The following is a 27,765-nucleotide window of genomic DNA, read 5'->3' on the forward strand; positions in this document are numbered from 1 at the left end:
TTGGCTTTCTTGTATTCCCATTTTATTTCTGGGGGCTGGAATTACAGCATCTGCTAGTACGCATGTTTTAGAGAGCAGAACAGAGCTCTTTAATGTTAACCATCAAGGGAACTGTCTGGGAATGGGGGAAAAGTAAATAAAATAAAATGAAAGCAAATCCACTTGGGTTCATCTAAGCGCTATCTCAGGAATAGTCAGGGAATTGCCATTGTCTTCCATGTCATAGTTTCTTGAGAGTGTTCACATTGTTAATGGGCTCTGAACAAGTGTTACAATTTGGGGGTGGAAACTGTGGGCCCAAATAAAGCAATGAAGTCCCTGTGTACAGATCTATAAATGCTTTTAATGATGGAGAAAGTTATAACCAATTGAAGCCCAGGAGTCTCTTTTCTTGATATGCAAAATGGGATTCACAAAAGAAGTAAAAATGCCACTGGATCTCCTTCCTACCACAGTGCAATCAATCTTCATTGTCATCTGTCTGTAAGGTTCACAAAAATTTTTCACCTTCTTTCCTTTTTCTCACATTCATCCTCTACTCTCTCATAAATATACATCAAATACTTTCTCTTCTTTTTTTGTTGTTGTTTAGTTTTTATTTCATAGTCATAAACTTAACTGTGCAATCCAGCTCTTGGAGGGGAATAAGGAAAATATGGAATCATAGACCTGCAGTGAGAGCACAAAGATTATAGGCTATTTCAAGCAGGTGGGGGTGAACGGATACCCTCCAGAACTACAGAAGGAATGGTCTCATAGTTGAGATAAAACACAAGTCAAATGTATTAGATTCATCCACAGTCAGGAATGGTGATCTTCTTGTGGGGTCTTAACCACTCCTGGACCCAAACCAATCCATGGCTTCCACAATATTCATGCCCTCTCTCACTTTGCCAAAGACCACATGCCAACCATCCAACCACTCAGTGTTGGCAGCACAGATGAAAAACTGGAACCCATTTGTGTTAGGTCCAGAATTTGCCATAGGCAAGATGCCAGGACCTGAGTGCTTCAAGACAAAATCCTCATCAACAACTTTGTCCCCATAGATGGACTTGCCACCAGTGCCATTATGGCGTGTGAAGTCACCACCATGGCACATAAGTCCTGCAATAATCCTGTGAAAGCAGGAAACTTTATAAACAAATCCTTTCTCCCCAGTGCTCAAAGCACAAAAGTTCTCTGCTGTCTTTGGAACTTTGTCTGCAAACAGCTCGAAGGAGACAAGGCTCAAAGGCTTGCTGTCCATAGTCGTCAAAGAACACAGTGAGGTTGACCATGGTTAGCGACACAGGTGGCTCTGGGGTTAGTGACACAGGTGGCTCTGGGGCAGCGGTGTCAGCAAGGCTGAGTGCTTTCTCTTCTTAATTCCCCTCCTACTTTGGCCCTTTTGAAAAAAAAAAAATAAAAGGACAAGCACATTCGAATATTACAGGCTTTTATAAGGAATATCTATTTCAAAACTCTTAAAATAGAAATAGAAAGCTATCAAATATTAACCATAGCCTTTGGTAGTAATCACAAAGAAAAGGAATGAAAACTAGCTTAACAATTATTAGACTGTTATCACCCCTTTAGACTTGACCTTTTGGTAAGTCATAAATAAATACCATCCAAATTTGACAGAAGTAAACAGCAAAAATCATGCAACAGCAATCTGACAGAAATATCACTTTTATTGATGTCAAAAAATGGCATTTCTTAGCTGTTTAATAAAATAGGGATTATGAAGAAAAGTAAATGTTGAATTATGCCACAAGAGTCTCATCCACATGGCAAGATCTATGAGCTAATTTGCTTGGCAGCTGCTTCGCCATTTAGATAAAAATGCCTACAACCTAGAAAGTTTCTTTTTAAGTGGTTACATTTAATTTGGTTTGACATGTATTTTTATAGTGAAAATATATGAATATATTCTATATTAATTTATATTGATATTAATATATATTAATATGTATTGATTATTTATCTGATACCTTTTTCTATTGTCTTTCTCCAGGAAGCAAATAGCTTGGAGAAAAACACAACCAAAACAGAGAGTGCTTGGCTCTTCAGAATGTGGTACGGCTTTGACCACAAATATCCTTTGATAATGATAACCTTCCAGATCCTGCTGCCTGGTAGAGACTAACTTCAAGCACTTAGTCATTGAGGTATCCGCTCTTGCTCTTCAAGAAACCCAGAAAGGTAAAGTGAATTCATGACCAAATTTGTCAAAAAAATAAAAAGCTGTATAGTCTATACGTAAGTGTTACAAGGAACTAAAGTGAAATCTCTCAGAGTCAAATGAACTTGGTGTATTCATGGCAATCTAATATTTCCGAAATGCCAGATGATAAAATATTTCAGTCCTGAGGACTGATCTACTTTACTAATTTTACTATTCTTCCCTTTGCAAAGATCTTACTTCTGGTCCAGTTGGCCAAGGTAACTGGACAAAAATCCTTCACCCTTCTCCCAGCCCATTTGTGTGTGCTCTTGTTTCATGCTATAAGAAAATGGAGTGGGGCTAGGGGCAAAGGGAATGAATGGTCTGAGAAGAATGAGTCTGATCACAAGATTATAAAATAACATTACTTTGTTTTCCAGAAAGATTTGAGTAAGCCTTTCCTAGTGAAGGTCAATTTTACAATTCTCCCAATCAGTACAAACATAGTGGCTCAGTTCCACCTTGCCATGTGACTGGCAGGGCTGAGAAGTCAGGCCTGAAGGGCTGTGCCATTGTGAGGTGCAGTAAGCGGTCCATCTCTAATCCCAAGCAAAAGCGCCACGGAAGAAAGGAAAGAACTGCACTGAAAATTGAATGTGTTGGGTCTTTGTAGTTAGTTTTCCACAGTCACAAATCCTCTTCCTTTCAGGGAGAAAATGTCAGTCACTGGGTGATTTTAAAGTGCCCAAGCAATGATTAAAACCACAACAGATCAGTAGGAAAGGAAGAAGAATTAAGAATAGGAAAAATAAATTCAAAGAATAAGGTGAAGAAGAGGTAAAATGGAAAGGGGAGAGGAGGCAAGAGAAGTATAGGAAATTCACAGTGGGAAGGAGAGGAAGGCAAATTGGAGGAATTGCTACATTAGAAGAAAATTAAATAAGAATGAAGAGAAGCCAACTGAAAATTGCAGAAATAAGCAAAACAGGCGAGAATTTATAAAGCAATTCTGCAAAAGTAGAGCATTCCAAGAATTACAAAATGCACATGTGGAAGGTAGAGGGTTCTTGAGTCTACAGTTTTCTTTTCCCACAGCTCTGCTCTCTATGGACAGATAGCATGCCTTGCTCAATCTTGAGCCTTTATGGACAGTGTAGGTTTCCAACACCTTAAAAGCACTCCCTGTTGGCCGTTAACTACCTCATGGAGGTTCTGGTATCTCATTAGCTACCCATCACCTTGCCTTCTTGGTCTCTCTAAGGGAAGCTGTTTCGTAGCAGGTTATGCTGGTTTATGTTCCAGGTCGATTTCTCATCTGGAAACACAATTTTCCCCTGCCATTGCGTCACCTAGCTGATAACCAAATTTTAAGAACTTATAAAAATTTGACAGAGGAGTACACAGAAGTCTGCTTGATTATGAAAGGTATACAGTAAGAAAATGTCTTTTTTGGGTTCCTGGACCCAATTTTCAAGCTCCCAAGATTGTTACTTATGTGTCTGACCCACTCACTACAGATTGGAGGTTCCCATGACCTCCTCTTTGGGTTCAATTAATTTACTAGGGCGGCCCACAGAACTTGGAGAAATGTTTTACTTACTAATCAATGGTTTATTATAAAAGGTTAAGAGATACACAGGGCAAGGTATGTGGGCAAGGTCACCTAGCTTTCATGCCCTCTCATAGTGCACCACTCTCCCCAAATCTCCATATTCACAAACTAGAAAGCTCTCTGAATCCTGTCGTTTTGGGTTTTTATGGAGGCTTCATTATATAGGCACGATTGATTAAATCATTGACCGCTAGTGATTGAACTCCATCCCTAGCCCCTTTCCCCTCCCAAAGGTGCATAGAGGAGGGGAAATTAAATTTCCAGCCCTCAAATCACAGGTTGGTCCTCCTGGCCAGAGGGGTCCAAAGCCCACCTCATTAACATAACAAAGGATACCTTTCTTCACTTAGGAAATTGAGGTTCTTAGCTCTGTGAAACACCAAATATATGTCTTATTATAAATCATAATCACACAAAATGGTAAATCAGAAATGAGATGAAAAATGTTTTTGCTCAAATCCTGACAATGCTGTGAGGAATGCTTTATAAGGAAGAAAGAGGGTAAAAGTGGAAAAAATAACTTGGAGACCAGAAAGGAAAGTGGAAACTCACCCAAATTTTTAGCTTAGAGCAGTGACACCAAATTCAGATGATGTCATAGTTTTTGTCTCACTTTTCACCAGGGGTTTATTTCCATATGATTATGGACAGACTTGCAAAAAATGAAAGTAGATTTACTCTGTCAGTAATATCTCTTCTCATGGTAATTTGTCCTCCTGTGCATTCATTCTAGAAATTGCAGTGCTACCATCACTGCACAGATATATTTTCACTTAGACAACAAAGTTTTTATATCCGAATTACGCTCTGAATTCATACCCAGAGAATAGCAAACCAACCAGTCTTTACCCTGTGACCCCTTGATATATCTGTACTTCCAGAGACAAATTATCCACTTGCCATTTATGTTTTTTCTACTGTTCACCTAGAACCCAGGTGATGTGCCCTTGGACCCTCATAGGTAGGCTATTCCAGCCACCGTCAGTGTAGGGATGATCCCTACCCCAGGGTTAGGTGGCCTGGCCAAGGCAAAAAAAGAAATTGTTGCAAGGCTGAAAGAAACTGACTCTGAAGTTTGGAGCTGCTTGAGTTTCATTTCAGCAAAATTGCATCATGCAAATGAGGCATCATGAAGAATTACTGACAAAAGGAAAAGAAGAATAAGCCTTCATGTGCACCTGTATCAGTCAGCATTCTCCAGGGAAACGGAAACACAACCGGTAGGAGTACACACACGTACACACACACACAGAGGCATAGATACACATACATATTCATACACATATACACATACATATACATAGACACTTACATAGATTTATTTCAAGAAAATGGCTTTATGGGTGATGCAAGTGCAGAATTTGTAGGGCAAGCTCTCTGGAAACTCTCAAGCAGGAGTTGATGCTGCTGCCTTGAGGCAGCTCAACTGTCTTTCTTCCTTAAGGAAACTTCAGTTTAGCTCTTAAGGTCATTCAACTGGCTGGATGAGGCCCACCCACATTCAGGATTATCTCCTTAAAGCAACTGATTGGTAACTCAGATGGGGACCACACCTACTGAATAGTTGGGTAGGCTAGTCAACTATTGGGCAGACCCATAAAACCAAGCATCACAGTATTCAGTTTGCATTCAATTTCTGCCCAAAATTGAGACCCTAGAAAGACCCTCTTAATTCACCAATGGTATCAGTAAAACAAGCCACTGTTGCTTGAATAGTTTTGTTTTCTTTTTACTTTTTCATAGCATAATTAATACACATATACATTTCCATAACATTTTCCCAAAAACTACAGGGGTATAAAAATAATAAAAAATTAACATTCAATGAATAATGGCCCAAGTACTATGTTGAGTGCTTTACATTGATAAATTCACGTTACCCCCACAGCTCTGCGGGAGGTTAGGAGGGGCTAGAGCATATGATGCAACCCAAATAGATTGCTGATTGTGTTGGCCATTGCTGAAACAACCTGGGCTCCTTTGTTCAAGAGCCTTGCTGGAAGCCTATGGTGCCAAAATTGAGGGTTAATTAAGATTTCATTGTGATTCAATATGGGCAGCAATTCTGAGTCATCTAGTGCAAAGGAGCAACTGAGAAGGGGAGAGGAGAAGGGAATCTATTTTACTGACCTGCTGCTTTGCCAGTGGATACATTATTTCACTTAATCCTCATAACCACCCTTTTTTGTTTTATTTCATTTTACAACCACCCACTTTGAGTGGACTCAACGAGACACCAAATTCCTAAATCATTATCTATATCCCTGGGGAGGATTATCCTTTCCCTGCCACAAGAAGATTCAAGTCACAATCTGGCCTCTCATGGCCCTCTATCCATCTTCTACTCTCACTCCCTGGCTCACTCTGCTCCAGCCACCCTGGCTTTCCTAGGATATATCAAGCACATCTCTACTTCCAGGCCTTTGCACTGACTCTTCTCCCTGCTTGGGATGTTGTTCCCTCAGACATTCCCATGCCTACCTCCTTCACCTCCTTCACTTATTCTTTCAAATTATCAGTGAGACCTTCCTGGCTCCATCTTTAAATTAACAGTCCCAAGAGCACTCCCTCACCCTTCATTTGCTTCATTTTTTACCTTAACACTTGTCACCATCTGACACAGTATATAGTTTATTTATGTGTTTTAATAGTTTCCTCCAACCAAGATATGTGCCTTCTTAGCAGGGACGTGGGACACATCTCATTCACTGATGTGTCCTCAGGACATAGAACAGTGCCTGGCACATAGTGGACATTCAGTAAATATTTATTGAATGAATGGATGGATGGATGGATGGATGGATGAATGAATGAATGAAGCAAGCCAGCAAACAATATTTTCTGTTTATGGCACCTTTATTCTAGACATTGATGTAGCAGGAAAATCCAAATAATTATTTGAAGATTGCTAAGTGAGCTGGAAAGCAGAGCAAGGCAGAGTGCATCATTTTGGTGTTTCCACCCAGACTGCCATTTGGTAACCAAGGAATATCTACCACCCAAACCTCAGTGTCCCTCTCCCTAGGCAGGGACCACCACCCCAGCAGACTTGCATCTGTTTCTTCACTGACTTCCTTCCTATGGCTGGTTCATCCTTCCTTAGGTTTAATTAGTACACCTGATCTGCTACATGCAGGCCTGGATCAGGTTTAGAAACCATTCTCTGTCTGGGTGACTTTGAATACATCTTATCTCACCAATTGTGTGTTGATTTTATTAGTATACAGAGCTCAAAACTTTAGAGCCGCCTATCATCCTCACTAGCAATCTCTTATAATGATGAGGTTAGAAACAGAAATTGATATCCCTTTATCCATATTTTCTAAAACATCAGATAAAATGATTTGCTTAGATCCACATTGTTACAGCTGGCATGGGAATCTTAGGTTGCCTTATTCATAGGTGACTAATGACCCTGCTCAACTGTCTGCCTCTTACAGCCTCTTTCCATTCTATCATTTATCATCTCTCTCCTTAAGAGATGTGTATATATTAGTCCGTAAGCATGTGTATATATTAGTCTTACAAATGTGAATGACACAGGATAAGCATGACCTTTTCCAAAACAAAAAGGGCAGCCAAAATCATTTTTAGCACTTCCTGTATACCGACATCAACTGAAAATAAGAAGTTATTATGTGGTTGCCAACATTTTACATAAGCGTAAGAAAGTGCAAAGATAACAATGGATTGGCGAGTTGACACAGTAACAGAATTACATAAAGCCACGTGGATGGAGACTTCCTTCCCATCACTGGTTTGGAATGAAGAGTGCACTGAGGTATTACCAGCAAAATGAAAGGCCCATGGCAGATGTGCGGATGCTACAGCTCTGGAGTTTTCCATTAAAGTGTCTGGCAAGGAAAGTGGCAGATACCAGACCCCCTCCTCTACTGAAGTGTGACAGGCTAGGGCTGCATTCCAGGAAAGTAAACACGAACATGAGTATCATTCAAAATGACACTTGCAACCAAGTATTCAATGGGTTTAAATGTAATGGCATTATAGTCCTGGAAAAAAAAAAAAAGAGGGGGGAAAAAACCCTTCCCCTCCTAAAACTTGACAGAATTCATTATATCCCACACAGCCAAACTTATTTTAAATCGTAGGTATGAATATTGTGAGCAGCAATTTCCATTTTAAATGATAATCACTGCATTGCAGTTTTACTTATTCTGACTAGCAGAAGCATCCATGAATTATTTATTGAGGTAGGACTGTGGCCTTGTGAATGACTTGAGTTTACTTCACAAAAAAACTCTCAGAGGAAAAAGGACTGTTAGCTCTATGATCCCCGTTTTATAAATGAGGCAACAGAGCCCAAAGGGGGGGAAAAGGCACATCCAAGGTCACTGATGGACTTGGAGGCGGCATTCATAATCAACAAAAAGCAGGCTGCGTCCACCTAAAGAATCCAAGGGTCCTGGTTGTGGTGGTCCATCCACTGAGTTTTGGTAGCATGAATGTATGTGTGATGTGGTTGTAAGTGTGCCTGGCATACAATCAATAGCTTTATAGGATAGCTTCTTTGGTAGCTTATCAAAAACTTCACTAGTTTGGAGGCAGGGTGTGTTTCACTTTCAGTAACAAACAGGAGGGCTAGCAGAGGATGTAAGATTTCCTTCACTCCGTTTTATTTAGTGCCTACTATGTGCCAGGCAATATCCTAGCTTCTGGGGGCCCAGCAAAAAACAAGGTGGATATCGTTGACCTTCATGAAGTCTTGCTTATTTGCCTGGTTAAAAAGAGTCATGACCCCAAAACCCCTTCAAACAGCAGGTAGTCCTTAGCATAGGAAGGAGGGACACTGGCATCCCTAGAATTTAACTGGGAAGAGGGGGACCTCTGGGGGCCTGGGGGGTGGAGGAGAGATTTCTAAGGAAGCCGTAAATTAAAATAATTTATAACCCTCACTTTGCAAAATGTAACCAGATATTTCCACAGGTGGTTTCAGAAAGCAGATTTCGAGATATTGGAAGTGTAACTAATCAGCTTTTTAAAGACTCTCTCTGCATGATAACTGTCCCCCTGAGAAGCTGGCCGTAGGGAGGAGCTAAGCTTGCACTGGGCAGGAGGGCAGCTACCACTCGCATCCAAATGGATCATCCATTGGGTATTCAGCTTGGCTTTTGGTCATCCTTGTTCTCATAGGTGCTAGTGTAGAAAGATCTTGTAGGTAGCCCCTGACATAGCATCTAAGTGAACAGAAATTAAAATTCACTAAAAGAAAACACTAGTTTCCTGGATCCTTGTGTTCCCACAACTCGTTGGTGAGAACCAATGAGGAGAATGTTAAGGGTACCCGGAAACATGGGCTGTTTTGTGTTCAGGTCATAACTTGGGTCTTCCATGATTTTTTATTCCATGTAGTGGGAATAATAAATACTGTCCTCTGTTTTGGCTAAATCTATGAGAAAAGTTGGTGGGTTATTAAAACTGTTTTTTACTAATGGTAACTTTTTCATTTACCTCCAGGGACCAAACATGATTAAGACAGTTAAATAGTGCAGTTTTCTCAAGTTTCTATAACCTAAATACACTACAGTATTCCATAACTGGACTAAAACTCTTCTGAAGGCCTGAGAAGTGACTACAAGTATGACTTTGTGAGCTGTTGCCTGAAAATGTTAGATTTTCCACTGTGACTATGAAAAGCTGTGGGTCCCAAGATTATAACTGAGTTTTCTACAATAATCTTAGGATTCTACAAGAATTGAGATGCCCCTAATTTATTTTGTCTTTTCTTCTGTAAAAGTTTTAATGATATTCTTATTAAGTGCACGGGAATGAGAATTCCTATTAAGTGAGAATGTTTTTTCATTTCATCTTTATTTTAAGCAAATGATATGAAAATCTGGATTTATGCAAATGAGAAATCAGACGGTGACTCTTCTTCTAGAATGGATTCATAAATTCCTTTAAAACCAATTTTTAAAGAATTTGTTGAGCACTTTCTCGTTGCACAGTACTATACTAGATTCTCCCCACTTGGTCATCACATATTTTATTAAGAGCCTACTATGAGCCAAGTACTGTCCTGGCACTAAGGATACAGCCGTTGACAAATTCTCACAAAACTTACATTCTGGTTCTGTTTTAAAATTTCTCATTTACAGATGTCTTTTCAGGAACATGATTGTGGTATAAAGGTATACACACTTAGACATTCCACTATTGGTTTTTATCAAATTGAGGAAAGTCTGGCTCACAAGTCAGGATGTACTGATTGGTTATTGTAGCCTATCTACTTACTAGCTGTGTAATTTGGGGAAAGTTATTGACCATCTCTGTGCCTCAGTCTCTAAGCTGCAAAATGGGAATATGGAAGTCCCCATCTCATAGGTCTGTTTTGGGAATTAAATGAGTTAACACAAAGCACTTAGAAAAGTGCTCAAAAAATATTAGCTTTGTCATATTATCATTACTACCTGTTAATGTCTACATCTCTTAAATGGAGACACCATGTAATTTGTTTAGTATTCATTGTCATTTATTATCTCTGAGTGACCAAAGTATCTATTATTTTGTATGCCTGTAATAATTTTCAGTTGCAACAGCCATATTTTAATACGATAAGAATATCTCCAGTCTCCACATAAATGAAAGTTTCCGCATAGGCTATAAATCATACATAATTCTTCTTATTTGGTCTTGAGTCAATGGATGTAGCTGGATGCTAGGCAATTTCTTTGTGTCCTCTGTTCTGCACATGTGATTGTTTCATTTATGATTTTTCTAAGTTATAGTCCATCATCCCATAGTTATTTTTCTGGAAATTACACCACAGATAGCAATTTTGACTCAATAGAGAAGTGCAGGCAATTTTTCTGTTCCACAATGAAAGCAATACAAGCCTTTGATGATAATTATTCCTCTTGTCCCTTCTCGTGATAAAGGAAATCTTTCAATTGCACCTTTCAGGTGAAGCTGTGGTGTTTTGTCATTAGCAATAAGATGTTATGTTTGAAGATTTCTAGGTCAGCATTGAATCGTTTTATTTGAAAAAAAAAAGAAAAAAGGAAAAAATGTGAAGACTGACAAAAATATATGTATTACCTCCCTCAATGTTGCCAGTTTTGAATTTAGTTTTAATATTTCTTGCCTATGAGAAAAGGAGTATTTTGCTTAAATTTGCTTCAACGGTTACTTGGTCACTCGTTCTCAACTGTAGGAGCCAAGATGTTTACCGGCTGCCAGCAAATTCATGAGCTACCAGAGACACATTATCAGCATGAGCCATTGCTACCAGCCCCACATATTATCACCTGACAAGGAGACAGAGACTGGTGTATCCTGGGGACCACACTACTCAGCCCTTGTCTGCATGTGAAGCTGTGGTAGACACAACACAAAGCATGTGGGCAGCCAAGACTCTGCCTAATTAAAGTCCACTTCACCAGGTAGATGGTGATGACAGATTCTCAATGTAAATAAAAGTGGACAGAGAAGTTTGCTGGTAGTTAATGGAGGAAGAGACTGTTGGCGAAATAAATACCGTTCTTTTAGTCATGTGGCAAAGAGACCACAGAGGAATTGGGAGTTCCTAACATGAAATTAAACAACAGGAAGGGAGGAAGAATGTTCTGAGCAGAGGGAACACTATGGAGATCCCATGACAAGTGTGGTATGAATAGCTGAAAGGAGCCTGAATGAGTCTGCCTGCAAGACACAGAATTGGAAGGTGAGAAAGGAGGCCTTCTCCAGAGAACAGTGCAGTCAGCCTTTGAAGCCGAGGATGAAGCTCTTATTCCCTACCCCCAGTATTATCAGAATTCTCTCTTTTTGGTACGAATTTCATATTTTTGTTTGGTAACTCAGGTAGCTAAAGGTAGAGAAATGTACCATAGGCTAAAGGGCCTCTAAAGTTTCCTTTCTGTCACAAATCTGATTCATCTGTGTGACAGCCATTTATCAGTACCTGCATGATTAATGCTTCCAGAACTGGATTTAGTTTTAATATTTATTCCCCTGGGCGGGGGGGGGGGAGGGAAATGAGTATTTTGTGTAAATTTTCTTCATTTGTTTTAACTGAATTTAGTTTTAATACTTCTTCCCTAAGAAAAAATATTACTATGTCTTCAAGCTTCTTTTGAAGTCACAAAATAAGAAATGGTAAGATAAGTTAAAAATGCTAGTTGTCCTCAAGATGCCAGCATCCTAATGAGGTGGAGACAGCAGCCAGCCATGCAGTAAGCACTATATTAAAGTCATGAGCAGAGGGTTATGGAAGCCAGAGGCCGGTATAGCCAACTAACCAGCTGTGGAGAATCAGGGAAGCCACACAGAAGGCACTTTGCAGCTGGGTGGGGAAAAAAAAAAAGTAAGAATCTCTAGGGAGCTGGGCTGAGGTTGTGGGGGGACTTCCTGGCAATGGCAACAACTCAGGCAACAGCACAACCCGGGAGTGAGGTGTGTGAAAAATGGTGAGAGTGTCAGTGTGACTGGATCAGTGGGAAGTGAAATTGGAGAATTATCATGTGGACACACTGGGCAGGACCACATGTGTCACGGTCAAGAAAATGGATTGTGTCTTATCGACTGCAGGAAACCAATGCGGTGCCTTAAGCACAGAATCACACAGTCCAATCTGCTGTAATGAAGAGCACTCATGGCCATGTGGAAAGTGGTGTAATGGGGAGAGCGAGAAACTTAAAATGATTCTGATAGTTGCTTCCGAAGACACCCACCAGTTTCCCATATAGATAAAAATGAGGACAGCAATGTTTTCATTCTTCTTGGAAACATCCTTTGGAACACCCATTATGTGTTTCAAAATATAAGTGCATTAAATTATCAAGGTATCATTTCAGTACGAGATTGGTTCTTAAATTTCACTAAAGAAAATGGCCCAGTGGTGTAATTGTTAGAGTCTACCAAAATGTTTTCTAGGTTTTTTTTTAATTATTAATATGCTATTTATTTGTACTCAAGGGAAAAAAATAGACTGATATCCTCTGATAAAGGAAAAAAAAAAAAAAAAGCCAAACAATCCAACTGGACTTAAATATGAGAAAGAGAAGTAGGATAAGCAAAAAAAAAAAAAAAAAAAAAAAGTCTTTTGAAGCACAAACTTTGATTTTCATACTTGGGGTACGATGCTGATTAGCTGGCAGCCAGCAAAAAAAAAAAAAAAAAACAGTCAGGGATCCTGTCCTTGAGCAGCCAAGTGGCTCATCAAAAGAACCGTTTCAGTTGTTTGTTTATTCTCCAGAAGACCCAAGGGGTTTCACTTGGACACTTAGGAAGCAGGCAGTCTCTGCATTAGGTCCCATCCCGGTATCCTTGGTCAGCACGTCCCGCCCAATTTAGGCCAAGTCTGCATTTTCCTTATTTAAACTGTTCCCTGGTCATCAAAAAGCTAAATTAAAGAAGCCAAGGCAATCCAGATTTTAAACGAAATTGCAAAAAAAGAAAAAATACACTTCCCCTGTGGTAGATGCAGCAAGTCATGGTGGGGCTTGCTTTCCCGTGTGAAGTTGGCCTCCCCCTTGCTACCTCACCTTTGCTCCCTGGCTAGCAACCTGACCACCTGGTCTTTCTTCAAGATGTGCCTGTGCTGGGTACTGTGGAGGTGCCCGACTTTTTCCTCTTTTCCTGTTTTGGCACTTACAGTCCTGCCTCCTGAGAAGCAAGCCCCTGAGAAAACCCCTCAGGCCCAGGCATGGTGGGGCAACTGGTCACCCCAGTACTCTTCCCCCTGGAATTTAAAAATCAACTCCACACCGCAGTGGTGATAAGATCCAGGAGTGCTGCCCCTTGAAGAGGTTTCTGGAAGCATTTGCATCTTCTATCAAATTCTTTCAGTAATACTCTTTCATTGTGGTAAAATATACAATACATAAAATGTGCCATTTTAACCATTATTTATTTATTTCTCTCTTTTTTTAATTGAAGTAGAATTGCCATACTGTGTTAAATTAGTTTCAGGTATATAATATAATGAATCATCAATTCTTTACCTGACTCGGTGCTCATCAAGATAAGTGTATGCTTGATCCCCTTTATCTATTTCTATTTCCCGTCCCCCACCCACTTCCCCTCCGGCCACCACCAGTTTGTTCTCTGTATTTGAGTCTGGGGTTTTGGTCTGTCTCTAAATGTTTCCCAGTTTACAGAGCCAACTCAGTCTTTCAGCTCAGCTTCTCATACTTCAGTTACCAACCCATGGTCAGAAGTGAGAGAATTTCTGACAGAGGCTTTAACTAATCTAACAGAAATATAGAATTCAAATTTACTTTCAGAGAAAAGGCGTTTTTTTTTTGTTGTTGTTGTTCCTAAATTCCTGTACTAGCATGCCACCAGCTCTCAGTCCACACTCAGCTTTTTGGGACAGCCACTTGCCAACGGTAGCTGATGCTGTAGGCTTTTAAACGTAGGGGAAGTAGCACTAGAGAGCTAACCTTTTTCTGAAGGAAACAGATATATCCTCAAACCACTGCTTTTCACATCCCTTGAAACCATTTCCTTAAAATTTCTTGAAGTCCACCAGTGTGTTGGATTTCACTGACCTGTGCCCTATAAACATGACCAGAGCTGATTTCCAGCTTGTATATACAGGCTCCTAAGCAACTCTAACTCTAATCTTTTATTATGTGGTTGATAGCTGGAACAGGAAAGACCATAACTGCTTCTCCCTTTCCTCACTACTCCTTCCCAGCAATAGAAAACACCTCTTCCCACATCCCACACGAGTGCGTAGGACTTGGACTGCGGGTGCCAAACCCTTTGCCTTTCTGTCCCCTGCTTCATGTAGACACAGATCATGCTTGGAGCTCCCGAAAGCAGTGTGCCAGCGTCAGTCAGGAGAAGTGGCCCGCCCCTAGGCTGGCTGCACGCACTGAAGACTCTGGGTGCTGAAGGAAGAGAGGACCACACTCAGAAGCAGGTACCCCACGTTTGCGAAGCTCCAGCAGCACAAGCTCAGAAGCCTGATCTTTAGCTTGACCAATTCTTTTTCTGTTTTGTTTAGGGGTGTGCTTTTTTAAATTCTTAAATTGAAGTCCTCAGGCCTTCTCTGAACAAAAATGTTCAGAAGATGAACATTATGATAATTGGTAATTGTACAAGCACTTTGCAAACATCAAGTGCTTCATAAAGTTGAAATGATACTAAATTCAGTGACAGGTTTATAAGCCTGAAGGCCCTCAGACTCACTGTGCAGATATAAACAAAGAATTTTATTAGATTTTTATTATTTTTAAATTCTAGCTGATTTTCTGCGATATTCAAGATTATGATGAGCATATAAGTCTCCTCTCAGTCTACAGATATGCCTTATTGAGAAATCCTCCCTAGCTATCTGGCACCCACAAATTCCATTCCTTTGAAGATGGCTCACAATGAAATGGATGTGCCCCATGCCTCCATCAATTAGTCCATGAAGAATCCCTATCCCTTAAATTCCTAGAAACACAAAACCTTCCAAACTCAATGAGGAAGAGATAGAAAAGTTTAAACAGAACAATTACTAGTAACAAAAGTGAATCAGTAATCAAAAAACTCCCAACACACAAAAGTCCAGGACCAATGACTTCATAGATGCATTCTACCAAACATTAAAGAAGAATTAATACCCATCCTTCTCAAACTATTTCAAAAAATAGAAGATGAAGGAAAGCTTCTGAATTCATTCTATGGGGCCAGCATTACCCTGATACCAAAGCCAGGTAAAGAAAAAAAAAAGAAGAAGAAAGAAGAAAGAAAAGAAAGAAAGAAAGAAAGAAAGAAAGAAAGAAAGAAAGAAAGAAAGAAAGAAAGAAAGAAAGAAGGAAGGAAAGAAGGAAAGAAAGAAAGAAAGAAGGAAGGAAGAAAGAAAGAAGGAAAGAAAGAAGAAAGAAGAAAGAAAAGAAAGAAAGAAAGAAAGAAAGAAAGAAAGAAAGAAAGAAAGAAAGAAAGAAAGACCTGCAGGCCAATATCCCTGATGAAAATATCACCAAATATTAGCTAATCAAATTCAACAATACATTAAAAGAATCATTTGCCACGATCAAGTGGGATTTATTCTAGGGATATAAGGAAGTTTCAATATTTGCAAATCAATCAATGTGATACATCACATTAGCAAAAGAAAGGATAAAAACATACGATCTCAGTAGATGCAGAAAAAGCAATTGACAAAACACAACCTCTATCTGTTCGTGATAAAAACCCTCAACAAAGTGGGTTTAAAAGAAATATACCTCGACATAATAAATGCCATGTATGAAATCCCCACAGCTAACATCATACTCAATGGTAAAAAACTAAAGGCATTTCTTCCAACATCAGAAACAAAAACAAGGATGTCCACTCTAACCACTTTTATTCCATATAGTACTGCAGGCCCTGACTGTAGCAACCACACAAGAACAGAAATAAAAGACATCCAAATTGGTCAGAAGAAGTAAAACTGTCACTATTTGCAGATGATATGAACTATATATAGAAAACTCTAAAGACTCCACTGAAAAACTGTTAGACCTAACAAAGAATTCAGCAAGGTTGTAGGATACAAAATGAATACATGGAAATCTGTTGTGTTTGTACACTCTAATAATGAAGTGACAGAAAGAGAAATTAAGAAAACAGTTCCATTTACAATTGCACCAAAAAGAATAAAATACCTGGAAATAAATTTAATCAAGGAGGTGAAATACCTATATTCTGAAAATTTTATGACACTGATGATAAAAATTGAAGACACAAACAAATGGAAAGATACACTATGCTCATGGACCAGAGAAATTAATATTGTTAAAATGTCCATATTAAAAAAATCCATATTACCCAAAGCAATTTACAAATTCAGTGCAATCCCTATCAAAATACTAATTGCATTTTTCACAGAACTAGAACAAATAATCCTAAAATTTGTATGGAACCACAAAAGACCTTGAATAGCCAAAACAACCTTGAAAAAGAAGAACGAAGCTGGAAGTATCATAAATCTATGCCTATATGGTCAATGAATCTATAACAAAGAAGGTAAGAATATACAATGGGGAAAAGACCACTTCTTCAATAAATGATTTTGGGGAAGCATGACAGCTACATGCAGAAGAATAAAACTAGACATTTTTTATACCAATCACAAAAATAAACTCAAAATGAATTAAAGCCCTAAATGTGAAACCTGAAACCATAAAAATCCTAAAAAGAAAACACAAGCAGTACTCTCTTGGATATTGGCCTTAGCAACACACTTATGGATATGTTTCCTCAGGCAAAGGAAACAAAAGTAAAAATAAACTATTGGGACTACGTCAAAATGAAAGCTTTTGCACAGCAAAGGAAACAATCAACAAAACAAAAAGGCAACCTACTGAATAAAAGAAAATATTTGCAAATGATATATCCAATAAGGGGTTAATATTCAAAATATATAAAGAACTTACACAAATCAACACCAAAACAAATCTAATTAAAAAATAAGCAGAGGACTTGAATAGACATTTTTCCAAAGAAGACATACAGATGGCTGACAGACTCATGAAAAGATGCTCAACATCACTAATCATCAGGGAAATGCAAAACAAAACCACAATGAGATACCACCTCATACCTGTCAGAATGTCTAGAGTCAAAAAGATGAGAAATAACAAGCATTGGTGAGGATATGGAGGACCCTCGTGCCCTGTTGGTGGGAACATATATTAGTACAACCACAGTGGGAAGCAATATAGAGGCTCCTCAAGAGATTAAACATAGAAAGACCATTTGATCCAGTAATTGTGAGTAATTACCTACAGAAAATGAAAACACTATTTCAAAATGATATATGCACCCTGATGTTTATTGCAGTATTATTTACAATAGCCAAGATATGGAAGCAGCCCAATGTCCATCAAATTCATAAATGGATAAAGAGGATGTGATGTACATACACAATGGAATATTACTCAGCCATAAAAAAGAATGTGATTTTTGCCATTTTTGACAACATGGATAGACCTAGTGTCTTATGTTAAGTGGAATAAGTCAGACAGAGAAAGACAAATACTACATGATTTTATTTACATGTGGAATCTAAAAAAAACAAAGCAAATGAACAAACAAACAAAAAAACCAGACTCTTAAATACAGAGAACAAATTAATGGCTGTCAGAAGGAAGGTAGGTGATGAGATAAATAAAATAGGTAAAAGGTACTAAGAGGTACAAACTTCTAGTTATAAAAGTGTCACAGAGATGCAAAGTACCACACAGGGAATATAGTCACTAATATGGTAATAAGATTTTATGGTGACAACATTTATTGTGATGAGCATTGAGTAATAAATAGAATTGTTGAATCACTATGCCATATACCTGAAATTTACATATAATTGTATGTCAACTATACTTCAATTTAAAAAAAAATCCCTAATCTTGTATAACCTCCCTTATATGTGGAATCTAAAAAATTCAAGGTCATAAAAGTAGGAAGTATGACAGGTTCCCAGGGGCTGGGATTTGGGGAAAATAGGAAGATGTTGGTCAAAGGGCATAACATTTCAGTTAGGCAGGATGAGTAAGTTCTAGAGATCGAATACACAGCGTGGTGACTAAAGTTAACAATACTGCAGGCGTTATAACTGGGTGTTATATGCAACTCAGGAATTACTGAACTCTACATCTGAAACTGATGATGTACTCTAGGGTGGCTAATTGAATTTAAATTAAAAAACAGTACTGTATTATATACTTAAAATGTGCGAAGATAGTAGGCCTTCTGTATTCTCACACATACACAAATGGTAACTGTGAGGTGATGGATTTGTTAATTAGCTTGATTGTGGTAATCATTTCACAATGCATTTGTACATCAAAACATCACATTGAACACCTTACATTTATACAATTTTTTGTCAATTATACCTCAGTAAAGCTGGAAAAAAAAATAATCCCTATCCTTGACCTTCTAGCAAGTAGAAGCAGATGCTCTTCAGCTGAGGCCCTTCCTTCCTGCCCTAGCCATTGTGAGAGCTGTTTGTGTTCCTGTTAGGAATTACAGATTAAATGCCCGATGAACATAGCTCTCTCAGTCTTTTGCAAATCTTTGAAAATGTTGTCTAGGCCATTTAGAAGAGACAGATTTTGAAATAAATCAGTCGGAGAAGGACAGTCATCTTATGGTTTCACTCATACGTGGAATATAAGAAATAGTGAAAGGGATTATAAGGGAAAGGAGGGGAACTGAGTGGGAAAAATTAGAGAGGGAGACAAACTGTGAGAGACTCCTAACTCTGGGAAACAAACAAAGAGTTGCAGAAGGGGAGGTGGGTGGGGGATGGGGTAACTGGGTGATGGGCACTGAGGAGGGCACTTGATGGGATGAGCACTGGGTGTTATACTATATGTTGGCAAATTGAATTTAAGTTAAAAAAATTTTTTTAATAAAATAAATCTTTAAAAAAAAAAAATCTAAACCAGAGTTTTCCAAACTGCTGATCAGAACTCACGAAAGGTTCTCAAAATCAATTTAGTGGTTCCTCACCAGCACTTTTTAATAGATGAAAGTAGGCTAAAGAAAATATGAGAATGCACTGCAAAATTAGAAGTAAATATTATTTCATAAACTTGCTCAGGCAGGTTGGGGGCGGGGGGAGGTGGGCATGTGCATGCGTACTAGTTGGTGATATATAATGTGTTTCTTAATTGGAGTCATGATCAAAAAGATCAAATACTTGATCCGTACCGGCCTCGAACCCTTATCCAGGAACTCCCAGGCCTTTTCACCTAAGTGCTTTGAGCTCCGGGTGAGGTGGAAGGTGCTGTGAAGAGCTCGAGGAGAGAGAGAAAGACATTACTTCAGAAGAGTTCTTGGAGTCAGCAGATGTGAGCTGGACTTTGAGGAAGAGGTAGCATTTGACAAGCAGCAGTTAGAGGGAGGCAGAGGAGAAGCCAGATGCAGGAAAGAAGAATGCAAGACAGAGCTACAGAATAAAGTGAATTTGAAGATCTGGCTCGTAGGCCGGCCTCCACCCCTTAGCTACAGAACCTCAGGTTCTAGACATGCTCAGAGCCAATATTTTCTAATCTGTGAAGTGAGTATAATTGTATCTGCCCCTCTCTGTAACCATAATTTTTATGGAAAAAGGGTAAGCGAAACCACTTTGAAAACTATGAAGTACCAAATAATGCCTATTAAGATAATGCTCATTAAGTTTTTTAGGCAAAGCAAAGGTAAGAATGTGGGGAAGTATGTATACTCGGGATAAAATGAGGATGGTAGCTTGGCACGTTTAGGGTTGGGTATTAGGGAAGAAGGGACTAAAATGCTGAGTTTATGCAACTCTGTAAAGATTTTGAGCATCAGGTGAAGGTGTCTGGATTTGAGTCCATAGATAATGGGGAATTGATGATTTGTAGGCATGAGAGTGACACAGAGGCTTGTTTTGAAAGATTGATCTAACAGCATTGATTCAGGAGAATTCACAAGGACCTAAATGATGGTTGTTGCAATAGGAAAGGAAGAAAATGGGTTTATGCTAGAAAATTCTGGCCCCAAATTCATAGAATCCAAAGCTGTCCTCCTAGGGGTAGCAGGGCTGCAGAGAGGAAGGGCCAGGGGGTGCAGTTACAAGGAAGTGGAGGACTCGGAGTGGCTGGGTGGTTCCAGCCCTCCTGACTGTACATCTGTTCCTGCCAGCCACAAAAACAATGGAGGCAGGGGACACCTGGGTGGCTCAGTGGGTTCAGCGTCTGCCTTTAGCTCGGGTCATGATCCCAGGGTTCTGAGATGGAGCCCCACATCATCGCATCATAGGGGGGCCAAGCTTGGTAGGAAGTCTGTTTCTCCCTCTGCCCCTCCCTCCTGCTCATGCTCTCTCTCTCTCTCTCTCTCTCTTTCTTTCAAATAAATAAGATCTTTTTTTTTTTTTTTTTTTTTTTTTTTAAAGGAGGCAGGAAGACTGCTTTTGGGGAGAACACAAGTGGTTGTTTTACCCCAGGTGGAAACTTGTTTATATGAGCCTGCTCTGTCTTCTTGCTGGGCCTATTCTTTGGGATAAACAAGCCACTCACCCACTCTTGCCTCATAAATGGATTTCTCTAGACCTTTGAGTGAACTTTCTTCTTCTGAGCTGCTCTCTCATAAGGAGATGCTCTGCAATTAAAACCCTACTCAAAAGGAGACAGCACACTTACTTTAGTATTTTGTAAAAATTCAGTCATATCAACCTGTCATGTTTATAGACTTCACTTAAATGAACCCTCGGGTTAACTTATGTCATGAATACGTCACTGATAGTATATCCAACCAAGTCAAGTTCAAACCCACTGGTCTGGAGCAAAATGGAGTCAAATAACTAGGTTTAAGTCTCTGCCAATTACAAGCTTTGTGATGCTGAGGAAGTTACTTGAACTCTTAGAACCTTGAGCTCTTAATTTTTAAAATGGGGTTGATGATCAAGATAATACCTGTCTTTCAGGATTGTTATAAGATTCATTATATTAAACTTAGTAATTATACCTAACGTAAAGCTTAGAAAAAAAATAGGTCAATAGCCCTCAATACAGGGCTGCTATTGTTATTATTATTTAAGGGCATGAAATACCATGCTCCACCCGCCTTCCTAGCACACACAGAGTCCTCTCCCTCATTCCAAGGGATGAGGCCTACCCAGGTTCTGCCCAAAGAGAGGAGCTTCCAGGGCTGACCTTGAATCACCCACCTCTATAGGAGCTAAAAGGCTATCTGCCCCCCTCTGCCCTCAAGTAAACAACTCTAAGCCCACCTACAGGCTTTTTAGGTGAAATAACTTTGTTCCAGCTCAACAGTGGCCTAAAAACACCATGTGTACCTCACTGGGAATTAATACACAGAGGTGGGACCACTCGATATGTACCACTCCAGGTCTCCCAGTAGCCAGGAGCAAGGTATTTAGAGCAGAAGGGGAAATTGAATCCCCGTGGCTACAGTCAGCTGAGAGCTGGGGCAGCATGCAGTCGGGCCCCAGGGATCAGAAAACAGCTAGATTATGAATCAGAAGTCCTGATTTTGGACTCAGTTTCCCCATCTGTACAGTACATGGAATGTACTTCCTATGTTTTATTGATGAGAGAAACTCCCCCGCTGCACAGCAGTCTGGGTACAAGTTCAGGACCGCTGAGGCCTTGACAACTCATGATTCCCACACAGTATCCTCCATGTTTCTTAATCGGCTTTGGAAATTAGAGCTCACTTTTCAGGCTTTTATGTCTATTTATGCTTTCAGCCAACGCCATATTACACAATGGAAGTGCTTAAAACAAATCCTTCATTCAGAATTTGACCAAATAAAAGCCACTCTTATGAAAAGGAGTATATGTTCTTTCGTGGTTTTTGTGTGAAGAAAGAAAAGAGGTGCCTGGCTCTCTGCTGCACACTTGGAATCTGTTTTCCAGAAATAGGGCACACTTGTCATGTTTTTATTCTAACAAACTTAACAGAATGTAATAGCCCATTTTGATGGCACACAGTTAAGAAAGGCACGTTCTTAGACTCCCAGGAAGTAAATAATTGACCTATTAACTTCCTATGATTCAATCACAGGAAGCATAAATGAAAATGAAAGAAAGAAATGGAATAAAATCCAAAATGCCATGACCAGTAGCTGCTTACGTTCTCATCTAGCTTCCAGAATGGCCTGATATTGCCTCATTTCTGATAGAAACAGAGAAAGCAATCTTACATTGCTCCTGACAAGCCACGAACACATCTTTTTTTTTTAAAGAGGTTCCTTAAATTGTCACCTTACAAATATTTTTTTCTAACTAGACCTTTTTCATCATCTTGGCTTTGGAATAATTCTTTTAAGACAGATTAGAAATAGCTGCTCCCTCACAGGTTATCTGTAAAATACATCTCAAGTGTTTGGAAGAAGTGTTGAAAAGATAGCTATCCTAAGTAGGATGGCTGTGGATAAGGGTGGGCAGGTGACAACTCTGGTGGCTTTTTTGCTTTAGCACAGACCAAAAGGCATTTCTCTCCTTTCAGGTGGGGACACAGAGACTCCGCAAAGCTAAGAGCATGGGACATCCCCATCCAGGAGCCCTGTCCCTATCTTGTGCTTTATACCTCTGGACCACAGCTGGGAGTAGTTTCCACTTGGTTACTTGGTTTCAGTTTAGCCAAAAAAAAAAAAAAGTCTACAATTTCTTATAACAAATTCTCTTTGGAGCAATTTCATTTTTACTCCTTCTCTTATCTGAGTGATCTTCCTGAGTTCCCCTTTTCTATGTCTCACCACTCCATTTGTTAACACAGACAAACACAGCTATTCCTGCTCCTTTCACACACCACCATCTGATTAAACCACACTAAAAGCCCCTTTCCCATTAAAACCCTAAATTACTGGTCGCCATGCTTGTGAAAGTGCCTAAGCTAGCACGTGGTCAAGGTCATTGACAGAATATACATTGGGTGTTCCTTGCTGAGAAAAATCTTATCCATCCTCTCCTAGGCTCTCACACCCTCACATTCTGGAGTTCTAGCAATTGCTTCAGTGTATGTCTCTTGCCAGATTCAAGTTCAGGTCCTTGAATTGTGAGATGTTTTTGTTTATTTGAGGTTTAGTTGGTAAGGAGAAAATTCCATTTCCTTTCATTTGCTTTTCCGGAATAACTAGTCATTTTCCTTTCTGGAAAAAAAGAAAAGTTAGATTTGCCCTTGGCTGTGATATCACCTATTATGTAGCGAAGGAAATTGACAACAGTCATCTGAACATTTTGCGGAGTTTGAATGCAAAGTTCTTTCTCACTGTTTTTCTCTTGAGTTTTGATGTGAGTGTTTCATTTCTTTCCCTTTCATTTTATCCAAAGGTTTTAGTAAAAACAATATGGCTTAAAAACTCACATAATGGGCTGCCTGGATGGCTCCGTTAGTTAAGCATCTGCCTTTGGCTCAGGTCATGATCTCAAGATCCTGGGATCCAGCCCCACATCAGGCTCCCTGCTCAGCGGGGAATCTGTTTCTCCCTCTCCCTCTGCTGTACACACCAACACCCCCCTACCCCCCCGCCCCACTTGTGCTTTCTGGCTCTCTCTCTCTCTGTGTCAAATACATAAATAAATTTTGTTTTTAAAAAGTCATAGAGTGCAGAAAAAGAAATGAGGCTTTTGGATGATTATTTTTAAGAATATTTTTTTAGAACACCAAGTATCACTTTCCCCAGCAATTAGCTCAGCACTCATTTTAATGAGAATAATGAGAAAACTAAATGAGGTTCCCCTTTGAGTCAAGTTATGATTTTTATCTTCTCTATTTTTTTTTCCTCATCTGGACTACAGTTTTTTGTGCACAATGATGTTCCTTTACATTTAACAAATGAAGAGAGTATTTTTCCCACAAATTTATTATGCTGAAAGCGTTTTGACTAGCATATAGGGAGAAATCTGTATTCAGATAAGAATATATACAAGCCTAAGCTTGTCTTTGAAATTTGTTTTGTCCTCCTATAAATTTGGAGGGAGAGGAACAGTTAAAATTAGACTTCATTCTCTTTTGCCCTTTAGGATAATCAAAAAGAAATTGTTTATACTTAATGGCTTTAAAAATTTATAATTTTAAATAAGAAATATTTTTTTCTTCTTCTGTGGACAAGCTGTACTACAGGGGCATGTGACTAGATGATCTCCTTGTTTGACATGATAAGGACTCCAGTTCACTAAGGTCTATCTTTTCTCTACATTTCCTTTTTTTAAAAAAAAGATTTTATTTATTTATTCATGAAAGATGCAGAAAGGCAGAGACATAGGCAGAGGGAGAAGCAGCAGGCCCATTGCAGGGAGCCCACTGAACTCGATCCCAGAACCCTGGGATCATGACCTGAGCCAAAGGCAGATGCTCAACCACTGAGCCACCCAGGTGCCCCTTCTCTACATTTCCTACACTGAATTCATGCTCTGTCACTTCAATAACACCCTTGTAAGCACCCTAGATTCCTTTGCCCATTCTTTTCAGTATACAAATCTGGCAAAACCCCAAGCAGTGATGAAGCCAATTCTCTGCTGCTGGGGGGACCCCATCTGAGTAGCTGAGCCCTGTTAAATTTCCATACCTGGAAGGACTGTTTCCCTTGTAAATTATTGATCACCCACCTCAAATGGACCTGTATTGCCCAACTATTTTACCTCACATCTATCATAACTTTTATCTTTAATTACTCTTCAGAACTAATCTGCTCTCCTCAAACTTCAACTCTCCAACTGTCCAACTTGCTCTCAATAAATGAGCTCACTTCCTACTTCATAGGGAATATAGAAGCCATTAGGTGGGAACTCCTCTCATCAATCTATCAAACATTAAAACTAAACTGCTTCTATACTCTCTCTTCTTATAACATCAACCAATTCCTTTCCAACTAAATCCTTTGAAATGGCTTTTAAGCATGCCTAAGTCTTAACCATTTAACAACAACATAAATAAAAGCTTCCAGGAACCTCAAACAACTACATCAATAATCTTCTATCACTTTCTTTTTCACAAACTTCTTAGGAAAGTTGACTATACTCACTGTCTACATTTGCTCTTCTCCTACCTCAGACTACTTACATCTGGCTTCCACCTCATCCGCTTTACTAAAGTGGCTTGTTAGGTCAACCATAAGCACCATATCCCTAAATTAGATGGATATTTTTTAGTTCTCATTGGACATATCTTTTTTAGCAGCATATGATACTATTGATTGCTCCCTTCTTGTAAGTCTTTCTTTGCCTTGTCTTCCCTGACTCAACCCTCTTTGAGTTTTTCCTACTTCTCTGGCCATTTTTAGACTCATCTTCTCTTGCCCATTAAACATACTATAGTTAATCAAGATTCTATCCAAGGCCCTCTTCTCTTCTCTATCTCTAAGTGATTCCATCTATATTCTTAAATTAAAATAGTATGGAAACAGCGATGAGTCACGGATTTATAACTGTCAGAATCCAAACACATAGACGCAACTTACCTGATACTCCATTTTTCTACCTTGAAGATTCATTGCTGTTAATATATCCAAAACCAAACTCTAGAATCCCCCTCCAAACCTAATCAATGTCCCGTATCTCCTTTATTCTGTTATGCAAACAGAAAGCTCAAGTGTTTCCCTGAATACTCTCTCTTTCATCCTTCTGCTATGTAAAGCATCCTTCACTAGTTTTACTACTTTCATAATTTACATTCAAGGTAAATTCTTTAGAATGTTCTGATTGTTATTGTTTGGTTGAATTTTTTTTAAACAACTACATAACACCTTTTTTTCCTCCAACACACTGAAACCAGAAAGGATTATAAATGGGAAATGATCTAAGTGTAAAATACTGCAAAGAGTCAAGTATTTTTTGAAAACAAAACAAAACAATGACATGCCAGGAAATACTTTGTTTTTTAAAAGAGAAACATTAATAGTGGGCATTATCCTTGTTACTTTCTCAAGGTCAGAGTACTAAATTCAAAGAACTGAGGCACATAAAGGACTGCCAGCTTCACCAAGAATTTCAAAAGGTCTAGGTAGATTAGTACCTTATCTTCTTAGATACATATATTTCTTATATTTGGTAGAGTTATAAAACAGTTTTAAAGTTAATTTTCTATCGTAAAATCTTATAAATGGGCATCATCATCATATTGGATTTCTCAAGAGATCTGTAACTTGGCCTATAAAAGAGATGTCTTTTAATATATTTTAAAATTATTCTAAGCAGAAAGCACTAGAGTTAGAATGAACATTTTATCCTATTCTAGATTGTATAATACTAAAGAGAGAGATTCTTCTGCAAAGCTTCCTGAGGATACAAAGTATATCAGCATATTGAATTATTGGGGAAAATAAGAGTTACATTTTTGCAAATAAACCCTGTACCTATATTGAAAGCTCAGTATTCACAGGAGCTTTCCCAGATAATATGCCTCCTTCTGCCAAAATACAAAGCAACCTCCATCAGTTAATAATGAGCATGACTAATTATTAACCTGAACAACAGATGACATCAGAGAAAACTGGCATAAATTATCCCAAAATGAACTGTGAGTGAATCTGTCCATTTAATGAATCTAATTTACATGATTCTTCTCCCTGCTGTTCCCTTTGTAAATAGTCTTTCATTTAAATAATTTTCAGCCCAAAAGCTAGAATCATAATTATTCTGGGAGTTATGTGGTTTTGATGGATAAGCCACTCTTTTAGCCATAACTTGCAAGCTGTTCAGATCATTGATCACTACACCTGGCTGATAGTTTAGATACTATATTGCTCAGGTATTTGGCTCAGGACTCAGTTCAGAGCTCAGATCACAGATAAACTCCTTAAATGGGAACTCATAGGACATAGAACCATGCTTCCAAGGCAGTAGTGTTGGGCAAGTAGCCCAGGTGAAAATACAGACAAAAGTGCTTCTTTTGTACATAAGCACGAACCATCTTTGACACCATCTGAGGAATGAGTGGTAGACATGCCACCTTCACAGTCCTCCAAGTTCCAGAAGACCCTTTCAATTCATTCTGAGGGGACACAATTGGGTCTTCTGCATTTTCTTGCCAAATCTGAGACCACATTATGAAGCCATGTCATTGCTTTGATCAAGTATCCCTTGTGGCAATTCTCCCCTCACTTTTGAAACTTACTTTTTCCTCTTTAAATCTTGGTAGAACACCTCATTCTGAGAATTGGTTTACTCTTGCCCTCTATTCCCACCGTCTGCCTGGAAAAAAAAAAAAGAAATTTTAAAAGAATACTCTTCTGTTCCTATCACCACAAAAGGAAAAATCAAAAGGAATTTAATATTTCCTGCCACACATGTACTCATGTGCACAGGTACACAATTAGTCTTCTTCATAATAAAGAGGAAAAGAACCAAGGGGGGAAAAATCCATAACCTCTTCGGTATTAAGTCCATGGGATACTCTGCACAGTCAAGCCATCTATTAAGGTCAAAACCATAATCTCCTCTTCTGGATGTCTAAACTGCCCATATCAATCATTTCAGTGAATACAGGAATAAAGACTAGAAAATAGGATAGTTGAAGATTTGAGAAATAGTAGAAATGCCAGTTCCGTGGATGGCAACAGTACCACTTCTATTAT

At 39.0% G+C, this 27,765-nt stretch overlaps 1 protein-coding gene and 1 pseudogene across 11 annotated transcripts in view; one reads left to right on the forward strand and one right to left on the reverse strand.

Annotated features, from left to right (window-relative positions):
* Positions 1 to 27,386, reverse strand: LOC144293769 (peptidyl-prolyl cis-trans isomerase A pseudogene; annotated as a pseudogene). Its single transcript, XR_013361038.1, has 2 exons — positions 27,306 to 27,386; positions 1 to 1,387 (listed from the first exon to the last, which is right to left on the reverse strand). The product of XR_013361038.1 is annotated as a peptidyl-prolyl cis-trans isomerase A pseudogene (transcript).
* The window catches only part of SLC9A9 (solute carrier family 9 member A9), a 654,903-nt gene that overhangs the window by 550,771 nt on the left and 76,367 nt on the right, over positions 1 to 27,765 (forward strand). For all 10 annotated transcript variants that reach the window (XM_077864842.1, XM_077864844.1, XM_077864845.1 and 7 more), the window contains one exon: positions 2,004 to 2,079. In XM_077864842.1, coding sequence (XP_077720968.1) covers positions 2,004 to 2,079 — 76 coding nt within the window. The remainder of the gene's footprint in view (positions 1 to 2,003; positions 2,080 to 27,765) is intronic.

The sequence above is a fragment of the Canis aureus genome, chromosome 22 (genome assembly GCF_053574225.1).
Source record: "Canis aureus isolate CA01 chromosome 22, VMU_Caureus_v.1.0, whole genome shotgun sequence".
Classification (NCBI taxonomy): Eukaryota; Metazoa; Chordata; class Mammalia; order Carnivora; family Canidae; genus Canis; species Canis aureus.